The following is a 17,560-nucleotide window of genomic DNA, read 5'->3' as shown; positions in this document are numbered from 1 at the left end:
ATGCTTTGATCTTTAATTTTTAAGCATTAAAGTTTGATGTATCGTATTTGTGTTGCAAACCATGACTCCCCTGAAGGACCAGGAAGCAGTGGTTATTGCTGCAGCCTGCAGGACTGTACACCCTGGCTGCACAAGCGGGCAGGAGCTGTACTGTGCCCCAGTACATCTGCAGATCAGTGGGTAAGAACTGCAAGGAGCACCACCAAGATCACCTGTCCTGTAGTTTTGAGGCATTTCATTATTTCTATAAAATACTAAGCATATTAGTAAGAACAATATTAAGCAAAAATGTGTAAAAGTACCAGCTATTGTTCTAAACAGCCCTGTTATCAAATTCTAGTAGTTCCCTCCTCCTGAAAAAATGCCAGATATTCAACTATAACCTCATATTTACATTTAAAGGTAGCTCTCATAAACCTCCAACTGTCAGTGAACAGTCACAACCAAATACTGTAATTTCCAAAGACAATTACAATAGTAAATGGCTCTGGTAGTGATCAGTTTTAAGTTAATACTGTGTTTAAGTGCTTAAGGGCCAAGTCATATGAAGTTCTGAATGACAACTACATTAAAAAGGTGCAATATTACTTCAGACGAATTTTACCGAGTTCATGATATTAAGAAAAATCCCAAATTGAGAACAGACAGTCTGTAGTTCCCTTACAAAATAAAGGCAGTGCTTCCTCAGTAACAGGGTTAAGTGACATTCTGCTGCCCCCGAGCCCCTTGGAAGACAAGTGCACGTACAGTAAGTACAATGCCAAGTCTGAACCAGCACAACCGAGCCTGAGCTAATGTGTCCCACTGGGAGGCAAGATAAATTAACTCAGTCTTGGTACTGGAGTAATTCACACATCTCCTGATGGCTCTAAGCACCGCTGAGAAGAACTTGTGCGTCTGTCTGCTCCTACTAAAAGCACAGGTTCTTCAGCAGCACACAGAGACAGCCTGGTGGTGCACACCTGGGAAAAACAGGTGAGCTGTTACAGTGAGAGCTGATGTGGTTAAGATCTGACTGCAGACTTGGGAAAAGAGTTCCACCTCAGTGTAACTGCTCTTTTAATAAAACACTTCTTTTACCTAAGGCGACGTGACTTCAGGGAAAACAAGAACACAACGCTTTATGGATGAAAATACTTCATATACCACATGCAATGCTGAAGTGTTCAAAAGCCTGAATATACAACTTTAGAGTATTTAAGTGGGAAAGCTGAGTAGTCAATAACTTCTAACTTGGGTATAATCTTTTCCATTGTAAAATGCTGACTTCTCTATACTGCTTAAAGAAAATGTTAGAAGAAAGGTATAGTTATAAAGTCACTGAAAAGGGTACTTTGGGACATTATCCATGAAGAAAAGATTGAACATGATAAACTATAACCTTGCAAATTTCCTTTACGCAATTAGTGGACCAATAGATATTTTACTACCCACTGCCTGTAATGTGGATATTAAGAAAACGCATTTTGTTTATAAACAAATAATTTACATGGGGGCCTCAAGATGGTGATATATTTGATAAATCTGATATACAGCTTCTATTATGAAGTAGCTTTTAGTTGTCAATTACTAAGGCTGTCAGATTTTCTGCAAACTTGATATATAGTTGGTAACAAATTTGTTAAAATGTTAAGAAGGTAATTCCAATACATAGATGCCATTCATATACCTTGAATTAATTTAAATGACAGTTTCTAGCCATCTGAATAAGAAGATTCTGGGTTACTTCCTAATAGAAATAGTGGCTTTAATACTGTTTTTGACTAGTTAACACAATTACATGACATTGCACGTGGACTTTATGATCTGGGAGTTCCCTTCCAGTTCTGTATGGAAATGGTACTGCTGACAGGTTAAGAAATCTTAGTCTGTACGTTTTTGTCAGCTTACAGGCAACAATAGTGCTACCTTTGAAATCCTGATAGAAAATTGTATGTAAAAATAATTTAAACAAATGCATCATCAAATATATCATGGGGATATTGACAGCTGACTTTTCTAGTCTTTTTAAGACAAAATGTAAGCAGCTTTACAAAATGATTCTTTCTTTCTTTCTATGCCTACATGGAAACCAGTTTTTATATTCTTTGCCCAAAGGAAAAGTAGTGTAGCTCCAAAAGCGTGATCCTAGTTTTTATGCTGCTCTATTTTGCTTCATTTCTGTAGAATGCTGAATACCTCTCTAGAGAACTGACATCAAAAAGCCTTGAGCACACAGTAGAGCTCTGGTAGTGTAATAACTAATTGCACATCAGCTGGGCCACGGCAAGCACTGGTTACTGAGTACTGTTAATACATTATAGTAAATAAGGTCAATGAACCTAACTTAAACTTAGTTAAGAAACACAACATATTTCAGCTAGGAACATGGGCAAACAGGAATGCTCAGACAGTTACAGCTGCTCAGCTGATATGTGCTTCCAGAGTAAACCATTGGACTTTGATCATATTTCCACCCCAAACCTATCAGCCACTTTTTATGGCAAATAAAATAGGAAAGGTTAAATGATCTGATATACAGCTATCCTGCAAAACACTGGAGTGGTGTAAATAATCTATGTGCTCACACACATACAGATGATTTGCTAATTCTTCTCAGAAATTTCCACCTCTAGAGTGAAACTAATAGAACTAAATAACGGAATCACAAAATGGTTTGGGAAGGGAACTTAAAGGTCACCTAGACCAACCTCCCTGCCATGGGCAGGGACACCTCCCACCAGACCAGGTTGCTCAAAGCCCCATCTAGCCCGGCCTTGAACAGCTCCAGGGATGGAGCATCCACAGCTTCTCTGGGCAACTTTTTCCAATGCCTCACCATCCTCTGAGTAAAGAATTTCTTCCTACAGTCTAATCCAAACCTACCCTCTTTTAGCTTAAAACCACTACCCCTTGTTCTATCACTACATGCCCTTGTAAAAAGTCTCTCCATCTTTCTTATAAGCACCCTTTAAGCATTCTTCTCTAACCTAAACCCTCCCACCTCTCTTAGCTTTCCTTAGCAGGAGAGGTGCTCCATCCCCTTGGTCATCTTTGTGGCCCTCCTCTGGACCCACTCCAACAGGTCCACATCCTTCAGGCCCCAGAGCTGAACACAGGGCTCCAGGTGGGGTCTCACGAGAGTAGAGCAGAGGGGGAGAATCACCTCCCTCGACCTGCTGGCCACTCTGCTTTTGATGCAGCCCAGGATACATCTGGCTTTCTGGGCTGCAAGCACACATTGCCAGCTCACATCCAATTTTTCATCCACCGTAGCCTCCATGTCCTTCTCTGCAGGGCTGGAGAATATGCTAGTGTATCTCACACACTTTTGTGCAAAAGTCAGACATTCTTCCTCAAACAACTAATGAAAGTGGGTTTTGCTTATCTGACTCATTTCCCACTGAAGCTTATTAAATAATGTTCATATTTTCTACTCTGCTGACTCAGCTGAAGGGCAATAAACCTTCTGGTGACTGGTGGTGTTAAGCAGCCAGAGTACGTAACATTTTCAGCTGCTCCACACAGAGACGTTAAGGAACATCTGCCTATGCTGCTTCTTGTACAAAAAGAGCACACTTGTTCCCACTTGATGTTTCTTTCCCCTGCAGGTGAAAAAAAAGGGTTTACTGTGTTTTACCAGCAATTAACTTTTCCCTGCATTGGCACTCTGTTCCTCCGTTTAGGTCCACAGGATTCAACATATGCAGAATTCTCACCAGACTGCCTGATTTTTTAAAAAATAAACATCTATTTAACCAGAAATACTACAATTTAAAATGTGTTTCTTGCAACAAAGCTCCCAAATTCCCCATAAAGAGTCACATGAACCCCTAGAGAAAATGAGTAACTATCTCTCCTCATTAAAAATATTCCTCCATTGGTCTCCAGGAATTTGTCTCTGAGAAGGAAACAGAATTGTTTCGTGACTTAGGGAGCTCTCTGATAACCAGATAAGGTCACCACCCTAGTTATTCATACTAGGCTTGGTTCCAGGGCATTAGGTTTGCCTGAGCCCCACTGCAGAGGTTTGAAAAGAAGCCTGAATATCATGGATATCTGTACTGTATCTAGTGCTTGCCAGCTCTGTCCAGGCTGCCTTTTCACTGAAAGCTGATCCATGCTCCTAAGCACTCTTCTTCAAGAGTTCACTTGCATTCCTCATCCTATCTCAAGTGAAAAGAACTGTCCTGAGAACCTGTAAGCAGATGAAAATCCTGTAATTGCCAGTGGATATTAGAAACCCATAACCTGAGGCAGCAGGGAGCCCAATGCTTCTTATAAAATTCACCACACATTTTAAACTCCATGTTATTGCTAAACATACTGGAAATGCAAGGAATTGATATGCACAAAAGAGCATACCAAGGGTGCAGTGTTTGATAGAGACTACATCACTGGCACAAAGTTGCGCATTCTGCTACAGTCATGAAAATGTACCAACTGAAGTCCCTATTAATTCAAATGTTGCAGAAAGGTATCTACCAAACAAGTGTGTCATCTGTCTATGTGAATGACAACTCCAGATGGGCATTCCCATCTGGAAGCAGAATTTTTCTGTCTGAATTTTTTTACTTCTTAAATCTCATGAGTTATCTTCTGAAAACTCAAAGCCAAGTTCATTGACAAATAGCTGCAAAGTAACCTGATTTTAATGTCAAAAGCCAGAAGACCTAGACATCTCTCATCCAAAGTCACTAATATTACCACGTCTTGTACATTTTTTACTTGCATTAAAAACTTCAGGTTTTAATTTGTAATTTCTTTTTTTAGAATATATCTTTAAAACAAAACCTGGTTAGTCTCATATTCATTTAGTACCATGAGCTAATGCTTTAAAAGAAGAAACTAAACTGCACAATGAACAATAAAATCCTGCCATGTTTTCATTAGTGTACTTCAAATATGGGAAGCCAGATGTCTAATGGTAAACAAGAGTCTGTGGTTAATTCTGCTGTGAATTGTAAAAGCCACCTTACTTTTTTGGAGGGGGAGTAGGAGGAGGAGGGGAAGTAAGAGCCTGACTGAGCTTAAAAATATGCCATACTGAATACATAGCTTTTCCACATTGTATTTCTCTGCATCCACTAAATCCAAGTTCTGCTTATGAAAGACTCCAATTCCATTACTTGGCAATTAAAATTATTTATTTTTGCACTTTCAAACAGATGCATTTTTCCTCACTTTCAGTTTAGTGGATAGCTATTCCAATACCAGAGCACTACAACTATTGCTATTACCATCTGACATCTGCACCTTTAATTTCAAAGACTCCCAAGCGCTGAGATCCTTTGCAAGGACAGACGGGTACTGGCAGGGCAGAACGGAGCAGGCGCGATACAGCCTGTGTTGAACACCTTGAACATGCAACAGAACAAACGTGCTTGGTGAAATGTCAACAGTGGTAAGAGTTAGTCTTTGAAAAGGAGGGCCAGGCTTCTAAAAAAATCATAAATGGCCTCCATATGAGCTACAGAAAGCAGTAGTTTGTCACCTGAAGCAGAATTCCTGGAGGTTTGTATTTTTACCACTACAGCAAAAATAGTGCAGAACAGAAAAAGCACTACATGACCGAAGGTGTGAAAACTTGCTGTGTTCTACCTCTCCAAAAGCAGAAACAGCAGGACAGTAGAATGAGAGCTGCTTTCAAGACCTCTGTGCCCTGATTACTTGTGGGGATTCCCATACCAACAAACATCGTACCATGTCACCAGCAGTTCACACTGCTGATAGAAACCATCACCTCGCCCAGCTTGGTTCTGCTACTGATGTCTCTGCACGCTGCTCCTTTGCCTTTGAGTAGGAGGCAGCCACCACTGGCTATAAAACAGAAACAGAATGCAAGGCAGCTTTTGTATCATACACCTAATTTAAACATTTTGTATTCATTTCTCCTTTTGTCACAATGCAGAGTGGATGAACAGAATCACACCACCCAGTTCCAACCCCCTGCCATGGGCAGGGACACCTCCCACCAGACCAGATTGCTCAAAGCCCCATCCAGCCTGGCCTTGAACACCTCCAGGGATGGGGCATCCACAGCTTCTCTGGGCAACCTGTGCCAGTGCCTCACAGCCCTCAAAGGAAAGAATTTCTTCAAAGTATCTAAACTAAACCTACCCTCTTTTAGTTTAAAGCCATTACCCCTTGTCCTATCCCTACACTCCCTGACAGAGTCCTTCCCCAGCTTTCCTGTAGCCCCCTTCAGGTACTGGAAGGCCACTCTAAGGTCTCCCTGGAGCCGTCTCTTCTCCAGGCTGAACAACCCCAACTCCTTCAGCCTGTCTTCATAGGAGAGGTGCTCCAGCCCCTTCATCATCTTTATTACGGCCCTCCTCTGGACTCATTCTAATATGTCCACATCCTTCTTGTGCTGGGGGGCCCAGAGCAGAATGCAGCACTCCCAGTAGGGTCTCGTGAGAGCAACGTAGAGGGAAAGAATCACCTCCCTCACCATGCTGGTCATGCTGCTTTTGATGCAGCCGTGGATACAGTTGGCTTTCTGGGCTGCAAACATACATTGCCAGCTCATGTTGAGCTTCTCATCAACCAACATCCCTAGGTCCTTCTCCTCAGGGCTGCTTTCAGTCCATTCTCTGCCCAGCCTGTATTTGTGCTTGGGATTGCCCTGGCCCTAGTGCAGGACCTTGCGCTTGGCCTTGTTGAACCTCGTGAGGTTTGCACAGGCCCACCTCTCCAACATGTCCGGGTCCCTCTGGATGGCATCCCTTCCCTTTAATGTGTCAACCACACCACACAGCTGGGTGTCATCAGCAAACTTGCTGAGGGTGCACTCAATCCCACTGTCCATATGGAGATGATTGAATGAAATTGTCAATGAAATTGTCATCACTAGGACAGAAAGTTGTAGTTGTATAACAGATAGCAGTAGGTCATACTATGTTAGAAACAGGAAAAGAGAACCCTATGAGCAAATTAAAACTAAGAATGAATTCATTATGGTTATCCCAACTGTAACAGAAAAGAAATGAGAGTGATTTGAAAGGGAGCTCTCAAAGTTCCTAGGCCAAAACCAATTATAACACTTTTTTCATATACCCATTTTTCTGCTAATGCAATCTCAGATTTTACTTCATAGCTGTTTGCTGTTGGTATAGCAATAGTATACTCAGAATATAGAAAAGAAAGTGTATGATTAAAATTCAAATCCTGCCCCAAGTTCTCTGTAATCATGGTGTTATAGCAGAGAAAATTGGTTCTTGAAAAGCCACATTCTAAAATAGAATGATTTGCTTTTCAGAAGTACTTTTCTGAGTTTCAAGTATAAAACAAGATGACTTAAAAGTATCCAGATGAGGACTTCTATTAAAAGTAGAAATTACCCGACCCACCTTTTAACAGTAGAAATTTATCAGGAACATATAATTTGATGAAAGCCTTACTAACATTTTGCCAGGATCCTTTGTTCTGAGGTAAAATTTTTGCCTTTCTGCTGCAAAAATAGCTCTCAAAAGTTTTTATCCCCCAAGTCTATCTTTATAAAGTAAGCGAATAGTTTTTACATGGAATAAGGCATTCTTTCCCTCATAAGAGTTGAGATTAGAGAGACTTTAAAAAGAATCATGATGTATAAAAAGGAAGGCACAGAAATCTCTACAGAATATGAATTCAGCTTGTGGAGTTGAAAAGTTGAAGAAGGGTTTCTTTGCACAGATCTCATCAATATGCTCTAGGTCAGATGTTGAGAAATGGATTACTCAGAAAGAAGGATATGGTAATTCCTCAACTCTTCTACTCTGAAGTATAATCAGCTCCCAGTTCGCATAAGAGACACAGTTATTGCTTTTCTGTTAGAAAAGGGATATTTTTTTTGAATGGTATTTATGGTCAATTTTTACTTAATATCAATCTAAGATAGCAACTGAATACCAGACAGAGACCAAGAAATTTAGGAAAATCATAATCTGATTTACAGACATCTTTCCATGCACATTTCACTCTGTTTGAGGAATTGGGAATGGTATTAATAAACAGAAAGTGCTCCTCTCTAAGAATAATAAAAAGCAATATTGTCATGTACTTGGATAGTTAGCTTACAATTACCGCAGAATCAACATGTGCCTTAAAGAGTAATGCGTGCATCTGTGGGCATAAAGTAAGGATCAAATTTTTTATGGTGCTCTTATAGAAACATACAACCAAAGCACTGGTAAGCAAGCATGGGCATAGGTACAGTATAGTAAGTATCTACAGTTAGTACATGTGTAAGTATAGGTAGCTCTTGTCTATGTATAATACACGATATAAATTATCATATATAGTCATCATTAGATGAGAACAATGGCAAGCCATTCTAGCAAGCCATTCTAACTCATACATTTTAATGCTTTCCTGTTGTTTGACCTGCATTTATAGTCAGTGTTTTTGCATTGCTAAAATGCAGTAAAGATACAGAGCATGTAAAAGTGTTAAAAGTGTTAATAAACCAGGGTATGAAATAGCTTTTTCTCAATAACAAAGGTGAAGCATAAAAGTAGCTTAAAAGGTAACTGTCACCTGCTACAGATTTTCTCTTTTTTTTTTTTTTTTTTTTAAGAAGAAAATATTCAAACATTTCTTAGTGTAGCTTGGTATTGACTGAAAGTTTTAGTACCATATATTACGTCATCTAGTTCTGTCTTCTCCAACTCTTGTCTTTTACTAAGGTCATTTAATGAGTTTCCGTTTATGCACATCAGTTACAATTAAGCACAAGACAAGAAGTAATACTCTTTAGCACCACGGTTTGGCTGCAGTTGTGCAACAAAATCACATGAGAATCTATAAAATGCAGGTGAAATGACATCTTGGTAATTTCAGGAAAAAGCCCCTAAGGTCAATTCATTTGAGCAGAGTGCAGACACGAAGACAAACCCTATGTCTTCGCATAGCCTGAGCTCTTCTCCCTGTCACTCCCCACTAATTACAGCTTTTGAGTGTGAAACCCAGGTCGCCAGCCACACAGGCAACCTGCGAAGGCTGTTCTGTAGCACCTGCAGGGAACTGTTGGAAACGAAGTTTGTGCACAGGGATGCTCTCAGGAAGCACCTTACAGGACAGCGGCGCTTTCCTTGCCCTCCTCCCAGGCAGGGGCCACGGGCAGAGGCAGCTCCGAGCCTGGGCTGGGGCAGCCTCACCTCGCTGGGAAGGCTGCCACGGGCAGACCTACCTTGGTGAGCTGGGCAATCTTCTTGCACATTTTCATGTGAATTTCCTTATTGCATCCTTCCGCCGAGCTGCTGTGAAGGGCTTTAGATCCATTGCAAGTCCCGGGCTGATGAAGCTTGTTTATGCCAGAGGCCATTAGGCTGGAAATATTTTAATCAAGTCCGTTTGTGTATGCTCCGGGCAGTGCGAGCCTGTCCTCGCTGCTCGCCTCCCCACACTCAAACCCCCGCAGCACTGGAGGAACTTCAGCCCCAAACAGGGCAAGCTGCAGCAGCTGCTTCTCTCCCTTCTGTGCAGATGTCCCAGTCCTTCAGCAAAACACCCAGGCGAGGAGGCAGAGAACAGCATGTGCAAGCCTCCTGATCGTGGTGTTTTTTTTTTTTTTTTTTTTTTTTCCTCCCCTTCTTTTCAAATGGTTGAGCTTCCGCCAGGAGAAGATGCCAGCGGCTGGATGCTACAAATTCCCCACAGGATACACTGAGCCAGCCAGCCAGGCAGCGGCACAGCCGTTGCTGGGGATCTAATAAGAGAGATCGTCTGCAGATTAAGTCATGTTGCCTTCCTGGACTGCTGAAGGATCACAGGGGTCGTCAGAGGAGGATTATGGCACCTTTCACAAGCTCTGCTAATTTGGCAATCCTCTCTAAGCCCAGATGGACCAATAAAGTGGTGAAGGAAAGCTAGTTCAATTTTTGCTGCTCTGCTGAAAGCAGAATGAAGCAGTTCTGCCACCTCAAACACACAGCTAAGCCCCAGAAAGGTGTCCCGGAGCAGGTCAGCCTGCTGTATCCAGAGACTGGCCAGTTCCCCTCAGTTGCACTAAACACATTGGAAAGTAGCCTGAAGAAAATGGACAATATTGCTGGGCTTTTTTTCTTCATCTGCAGCTATTCATTCTCTTGAAAAAGACCACGCTTCAAAATGTAAAAATAAATAGATTAGAGCACAGCAAAAGAAGGAAAAGGGCATAAAAAAGGCAAGTTTTTTTTTTTTTTTAAGAATCGTTCAGTAAAGTGTTGTGAAAGAAGAAAAAGCCTACTGGACATGTTTAAACAAGTCCAGGAGACAGGCAAGGGAGGAGAAAGCAAAGTAGGGGGAAAACAGAGGTGAAGAAAAAGGAGAATGAATAGGTAGGAAAGCTGAGAGCTGCTCAACACCCTGCGATGTGTCACCACAGCCAATGCAAGGGACCCCAGAGAGCAAGCCCCATCTCTGCCCAGACGAGTACGCAGGGGACAGAGGCTGCTTCTTCCCCCTGTCCCATGCAGGTAAGGCGGCTTCCCCGGCCCCCTCTCACCTTCTAGCAGTACCTTCTGTCCTTCTGGGGCTAGAAGCTTCCACTTTGCTTGCCGTGGCTTTGAAAAAGAGCTTCTTGTGATCAGAATTGGGAAGAAGAATTATCCAGTGTCAGCTAAGGGCAGAGCAAAAGGAATCTGCAGAAAAAGGGAAATCCTCCATGAGGACAAAAAGGGATAAGGTCCTGTTAAGAATAAGCAGTCCAAGAGGAAACAGATTGGGCAGAAGAAGAATACCTGCAGGCAGCAGGGGGGAGAGGGAGGAGTGAGGAGATGTAAGAAGACCTTGGGACAGAGAAACCAAACCCTTTAACTGCTGGGAGAAAAAGAGGGACTCTAAAGCTTTGGAGGCAGAATCTTCACTCCAGGAGAGTGAAGACTGACTGAGAAACTTGCAGAAAGAAAACACCAGGAAGAAAAATGAAGATGGTCACAGTCAAAGCTAGGTACTAAGCAGGGAAGAGAATTTAGCCCCGAAAGAACATTAATAAGAAAAGGTAAGAAACATAATCTTTGCACAAAGTAATGACTAAGTGTGGTATCTTCATTAATTTACATTAATGTCAAAGATGCTGCTGCCTGGGACTGGAACTTTTTCTGTGACTATGGCATAAGGACACTCCATTGCCTGGTATCTAATAAGATGTGTACACACAAAAGTTCAACTCTGCTAATATATGGTTATATTATCTTCTTTACATGGTCACTGATTTGAGGAAAAAAAATGCAGGAACTTAATTATATGCATAATTTTGATAAAATTGGCAAGCTTATTAGGACAATCAAGAGAACACAAAGGACTAGAATAGTTTCCTAGCTACCTTGTTTCCTCAGAAAAAGAGCAAAATTAAATGAAAATAGAATGCTATTTAAGAGAAATGCAAAGGGTTTTAAAAGTACTTGCAATAATTCACCTGTGTTACAACTCTAATACAGAGATAGCAATGTTTATTTTTATTATCATTATTATTATTTTTCGCTGAACATGAATGCATGCCTGGATGGAGGCTTGAGGCACTTCCACTGGCAGAATAGAGGAGCACAGAACTTCAGGTACGCTGGGAAAGCAATAAAAAAACAGGTTATTTTCAGGCAGTCTGTTAATATGCTTTGGGGGATTAGAAGGAAAAACTTGAGGCTTCGGTCAGACCTCATGCACCAAAAAATGCAACCAGAAAACATAACTTCACAGGAGGTTCAAGGTTTCATTAGTTCTGCTACTCAGGAAAACACTTGATTTCAGTAACAGAATTTCAGCAGAGATTTTAAATGAGAATTTGACCTTTTTTTTTTTTTAATTGGTCTAGGGATCGCCTGTGGATAAGAAGACAAAGCAAGAACATCACAAAGGGTCATTTAAGCAGATACTATACAAAAGTGGATTTTAAGTGAACCATGTGAACACTTAAGTGGATGAGAAAAATGTTCTTGAACTCGGAGCTGTACAAGGCAAAGATACAGTTTAAAATACAAATGAGAACAGTCTAAATAGAAAACACACATGCACACACACTTCTGCTTGAATTACTATTGTTGCATTTGTTTTACATAAATTATGAGAGAGAAGGTAGTTATGGCACTATATAGTCTTCAAGTCTGTTAGCAACTGTACACAGGTTTATAGCTTTGCTGCTCAGGTGTGTTAACTAATTTACTTACAAAATTGTGCCATATGAATAAATGACTATATGCCTTCCACTTTCAGTACCTGCTGCTTGTTCAATATGCAGACTACACTACAGCTTCTGAAACTTTTATATCCTCCTTTGCAGTCCTCCTAACTCAACTGACTGTGGTGTGCATACTGAAGTTTAGAGACGTTTGTTCCACAAACTTTAGTCTCCTCACCCTTAGCATTTGGAAAAACACAGCACATGGACTATTACTACATGCGAGTATGTTCTTTTCCTAACTTTGATGGAGGACTGGGACATTGTTACATAGTAAAATTAGATATTCTTTTCATCACATTCTCCCAAAATTTGTCAGGTCTGTTTTTTTCATAATGTAGTAGTGAAGGAATTTTTACTGTCTCACTCAGTGTGGAAGTCAACAGGACTTCTGGAGAGTTCTCCTTCTTTGTAGGAGAGCAAAAATATATATATATCCTTCTATAATATTTGTATACTACCTTTTCCCCTCTGTCACAAAGAAAAGAAAGAACTTGGAAAAAAAACTGCACTCAAAGTAAGTAACTTTTGAGTTCTTATCCTTTTACCATGGTACCAAAGCAATCTGTTATTGCCTGGTTAACATAATAGCACTTGTTCCTGTCACATATTTAGTCTATAAAAGTGACTCATGTCAGAAACAATCTCTGGCAGCTGATCAGTTAATGCCAGTAAAGACATCAAAGTCAGTAAAAAGCCTCTAAGTCAACATCGTCAGGGTCAGCAAATGGGAGAAGGTGCAATTCTAGGTACAATTACAAAATCCTTGCCACCAAGCAAATTAGCTTCCTGCTTACATGGCTGACACAAATGGCTGGAAAGCTTTCATAATACATCTTTCAAATTCTTAATGATTTAAACATCAGTACAATTAAAATAAGGTGTGACCCACCATCAAATTCACCCACTTTATCCTCACTATCTCAACTGAAACCTAAGTCCATCAGTCCAGCATTATTTATACCTACAGAAAAAAATGTGTAGGATACACAAGGTAAGACTAGCTGTTATTAAAAGGGCCACAATTCATGAATTCTAAGACACGAAGAAGATACTTCTGTTGCAAATGTTTAATGCATAAGCTTTGTGCTTAGTTTAGTGTATTGCAAACAGCTTTCCCAAAGCACAATTAATACAAAGCCCAATTCTTCCACTATTTATTTGAATACCGGTCCCACTAAAGCCAGTAGGATTTTTTTTTATATATATATGAGGGCAAAATTAAACTGATTCCCCAGATTAGACTCTACTGATGTTTTCCAGCCCAATAAAATTTGCATTTGAAAATGGTGTAACAATACAGGTAGTCATTAACTGTCATGGTAGATTTCAAATGGCAAAGCCCTATCAGTAAAACAGATTTACAACTTCTCAAGTCAGTGTTTCAACAAAGGAAGATGCATCCCTAAGTGAAATGCTAATTTAATTCATAAATCACTAGTCTCGTTATTGATCTCCATTTAAATTCATTTTGATCACAGAGTGCCTTTTTGATCTCAATATAGAATTCAGGGACTGTTTATTTCCTTCTTACAGAAAAAAAGAAAGAAACAAAAAAAAAAAAACTGGAAAGAGGAATAAGAAGTGGTCAGAAGACCCATAAGAACAGCTATCCTCCCCACCTAGTTCATTATCCTGCTTCCAGTAAAGCTTGCGTAGGGGTTGAATGCCAGAAAAAGGACAAGCATAAAGAGATTCAGTCACTGGTACATCTTGGGTAATTACAATGATGGGATTATATAACTATTTTACAATTTTCCTTTCCTCCCCTCTCATAAGGCAAACAGGATTTGAGAGTCCAATTCAAAACTCATCAGAAGTGGGGCTGATTTCCTCATTGACTAAAAATAGTAACTATTTGAAAACTCGTATACAATTTTATAGCTGACTTACACACACATTTTGGAGGAATGTGGCAAACAGAATCTCTGATTACTACTGCATAATGATGGCCCTATTATGGATGAAGTATTACTGTGCTTATACTTTAATATGGAAACGAACCAACCATATGAAACAGTTATAAAAGCCCTGGAACACAAACTAAATGGGTTAGCAACAACTCTCCTTTTTTAACTTGCTTTTTACCCAGTGACCTACAAGTTAAATTACCACAAAATGAATGGCATGCAGCAAGTTTTGCTCACTCTGTGTCATTGTGTATCTGTTCACATAACAGGACTGACAAAGGAAAGAGAAAGGCTCTTGAGCAGTGCCATCAGAAGAGACAGACACAGTCAGAAAGAGACAGCATTAACAGATGAGATCACTACTTGGAAGGACAAGGAAAGAATCTTCAGCACACTTCCCTCCAAAGCCTGGAGCAGCATCCAAGATCTGATTGTCATCATTGCTTTCCTTTTCAGTTAGGACTGTGCGCTCCTCCTGGCCTGCTCCACTCACCTCACTTGGCACTGCAGGACTGGGCCCAAGCTGGTATAGTCACTACCTTCATGCTTGTCCTGCCCTCCTTCAGCTCCTCATCCCTAAGGAAGCAGCTGGCTCTCACTGAGTCCTGACATTTAGTTCAGACCAGGACTGGAGTCCCAGGGCTGAGCTGAAATGAGGTTACCAGGACCCATGGGAAAAGGCTGGAAACCCCAGGGAGGCTGCTCAGGGGCCATTAAGACTTAATAGCACACTCAGGGCTGTGAAACATGACCTGCAAAAACTCTGACAGCAAATCCTTCCACCAGTTAAACAAAGTAAGTAGCTAGTATCACAAGAAGACAGTTACACTTTATGGAAATCTGGATTGCTGTGGCATATTTACCTGAAAGCCAGTATGTCTAACCAGGTTAGACTTCAATTTGTCACAACAGAAGCCTGACTTCCATTTCAATCTAGGAATACAAAGCCTAGCAGAAATATTTAAAGCAGACTGAAGAAATAAATCTCACATCCTGGATGAAATGGATCATAAGGGACTGCAAGGTATTCACAGGGGAAAATCTCCATCTGTAGATCTGAGATGCAGGCAGACACAGCTGGATTGCCAAATGTGAATCAAAAGTAATACAGTTTGCATTATTAGTTTCACTTAAAATAAAAGTCCTGGGTTTTTAAAGCCACAAGAATCATAAAGTTTTACCTGTTCTCTTCCCATTTCAATCCTCTTCTTCATAAACAGACTACTGTGGTAGAAAAAAAGCTGGATGAATTTAATTTTCCAGCACAAATATCTTAAATAGAAAGATGATTACACATTATATTTTCCCAGAAAATATGAACTTGCAAAAAAAATAAACAAAATCTCACTGAGGATTCACCGTTGATTACGGTGCTTTTGAAGACTGTTTCTCCAACTAAAAAAAAAGTAGAAAGTTGTTTTAGCATATATGATTTTATGTAACTAATATGCTTGAACATATAGAATCCATTTTCTGCTCTCTAGGAACAGAAGGGGATTAGTCCAGATCCACAGGTGTTACCAGTTAATAGAACCTACAAAAGACTCATCTTTAAAAAGTAGGTATCTGCCAAATACATGGAAATGTATGGTAGGATGATGTCTGAAAAATCTTCCTGCCACATGTATAAATGATTTTATTTTATTTTATTTTTTTTTCTTGCTGCTGCTGTCCATTCTCCACAAATAGCTCATATAACCTATAATCCTTGACACATTTATAAATGGAAAATCATTCCATTATTTTGTTGATAAAAATCTACTAAACACTGTGACGATTCAGCTATGAAACAATACTGACCCCTAGTGTTCATCTATTCTATTTGTTAGATTTTTTTTTTCTCAGAAAACAAAAAACAAAAAATCCCTCACACACAAAACCAACACTTCTTCAGGACGGGTTATGCCTATTTGACCCACTTTCATTCCTAATGGTATGTCGTCCATCCTTCCTAAATAACTACTGCCGCTTGAGGTAATTAGACATGTTTTTATAAGCCTAAACACAGATAGATGTCAATTATCCTCAGTTCCTACAGCCCATAGTGAACTGCTTATGTCCACATTTTTGAATGTTGTTTCTAATTAGTAAGTGCTCAGAATGTTTCCATTTGACTCATCATCCACTGCACCTTGCTTCTTGTAAAGTATCTCCCCCTCTCACAGCATGTTCTGTAACCAAGTCTCTCGAGTTTCAGCTTATTTGACCTTCCACTTCTTAATGAGATACAGAATTTATTCTCACTTCAAAGGATACAGTAGGTTCACGACAAATGCTTGAAAATGCAGGGGAAAATTTACACTAGTAAAAGATGCAGTCTGGAAAGAACACAAATATTCTTTCCAACAAGACAGCTACAACTCTTTATCATTCTTGCCCCCTTACAGATGACACAAAACAGAAAGATATTTCAGTAAGAAAGGGGTTTTATTACTTTTAGACACAGGCAGGGCTTGGCCTGCTACCCCACTTGCTTTGGGGTAACAAAATCACAGATATGTTGAGGTCAGAAGGGACCTCTGAAGATCATCTAGTCCAACCCATGGGCGGAGCAGGATCACCAACAGCATGCTGTGTAGGATGGCATCCAGGCCAGTTTTGAGTATCTCCAGAGGAGACTCCACAGCTTCTCTGGGCAACCTGTTCCAGTGCTGTGTCACCCTCACAGTAAAGAAGTGCCCCCTCATATTGAGCTGGAACCTCCTGTGCTTCAGTTTGTGCCCACTGCCTCTCGTCCTGTCACTGGGTACAACTGAAGACACCGGCTCCATCCTCTCGACACCCTCCCCCCAGATACTTATACACATTGATGATGTCTCCCCTCACTCTCCTCTTTTCCAGGCTAAACTGGTGCAACTCTCTCAGCCTGTCCCTGTATGACAGGTGCTCCAGTCCCCTCATAACCTTCGCAGCCCTCCTCTGGACTCACTCCAGTAGCTCTATATCCTACAGATGGCCCACCTCCTTTTAACTTCTGCTTTTACTGACCCTTGCTCTAGACCAGTCACAAAATGAGCTCCAGCACAGGCATGGAGCTCACCTCACACCTTCCTAAAACGAGAAAACCCCAAACCCTGCAACCTGACCACTACCCCCAGCGGCAAGCAAGCCGTCACTCCCTCCACCAAACGTCCCCATCTCCTCCCTCCACCAAACGTCCCCATCTCCTCCCTCCACCAAACGTCCCCATCTCCTCCCTCCACCAAACGTCCCCATCTCCTCCCTCCACCAAACGTCCCCATCTCCTCCCTCCACCAAACGTCCCCATCTCCTCCCTCCACCAAACGTCCCCATCTCCTCCCTCCACCAAACGTCCCCATCTCCTCCCTCCACCTGCCCCTAGCCTCAGCTGATTTCTAAACCTCCTTTTCTGCACGCATGAACCGCCCCCACACCCCCGGGCAGCTCCGCGCTCCCCACAAGATGGCGGCACAGGGGTTGAGGCACGGCTCCGCCCGCCATTTCCCCGCCCGCCATTGGCTCGCCCGGCAGAGGCGCGGCGCCGCGCAACGCCCCCTCCCCCCCCGCATCCCCGGCG

The 17,560-nt window shown here is 41.3% G+C and overlaps 1 protein-coding gene and 1 long non-coding RNA gene across 5 annotated transcripts in view; one reads left to right on the top strand and one right to left on the bottom strand.

Annotated features, from left to right (window-relative positions):
* FAM184B (family with sequence similarity 184 member B) overlaps positions 1 to 11,125 on the bottom strand; it is a 43,262-nt gene extending 32,137 nt beyond the window's left edge. For 2 of the 4 annotated variants that reach the window (XM_040557151.1, XM_040557154.1), the window contains exons 1-2: positions 10,445 to 11,124; positions 9,149 to 10,061 (exon numbers count right to left, since the gene is read on the bottom strand). In XM_040557151.1, coding sequence (XP_040413085.1) covers positions 9,149 to 9,283 — 135 coding nt within the window. In that variant the 5' untranslated portion in view covers positions 9,284 to 10,061; positions 10,445 to 11,124. Of the gene's footprint in view, positions 1 to 9,148; positions 10,062 to 10,444 lie in introns of all 4 variants that reach the window. The other 2 variants (XM_040557152.1, XM_040557153.1) reach the window with 2 other exon arrangements.
* Positions 10,805 to 12,423, top strand: LOC121070260. Its single transcript, XR_005819974.1, has 2 exons — positions 10,805 to 10,939; positions 11,750 to 12,423. It is a non-coding gene; the product is annotated as an uncharacterized LOC121070260 (long non-coding RNA).
* The last annotated feature ends 5,137 nt before the right edge of the window (positions 12,424 to 17,560 follow it).

Source organism: Cygnus olor, chromosome 4, assembly GCF_009769625.2.
Source record: "Cygnus olor isolate bCygOlo1 chromosome 4, bCygOlo1.pri.v2, whole genome shotgun sequence".
Lineage (NCBI taxonomy): Eukaryota > Metazoa > Chordata > Aves > Anseriformes > Anatidae > Cygnus > Cygnus olor.
This window is presented reverse-complemented; position numbering and strand designations above follow the sequence as displayed.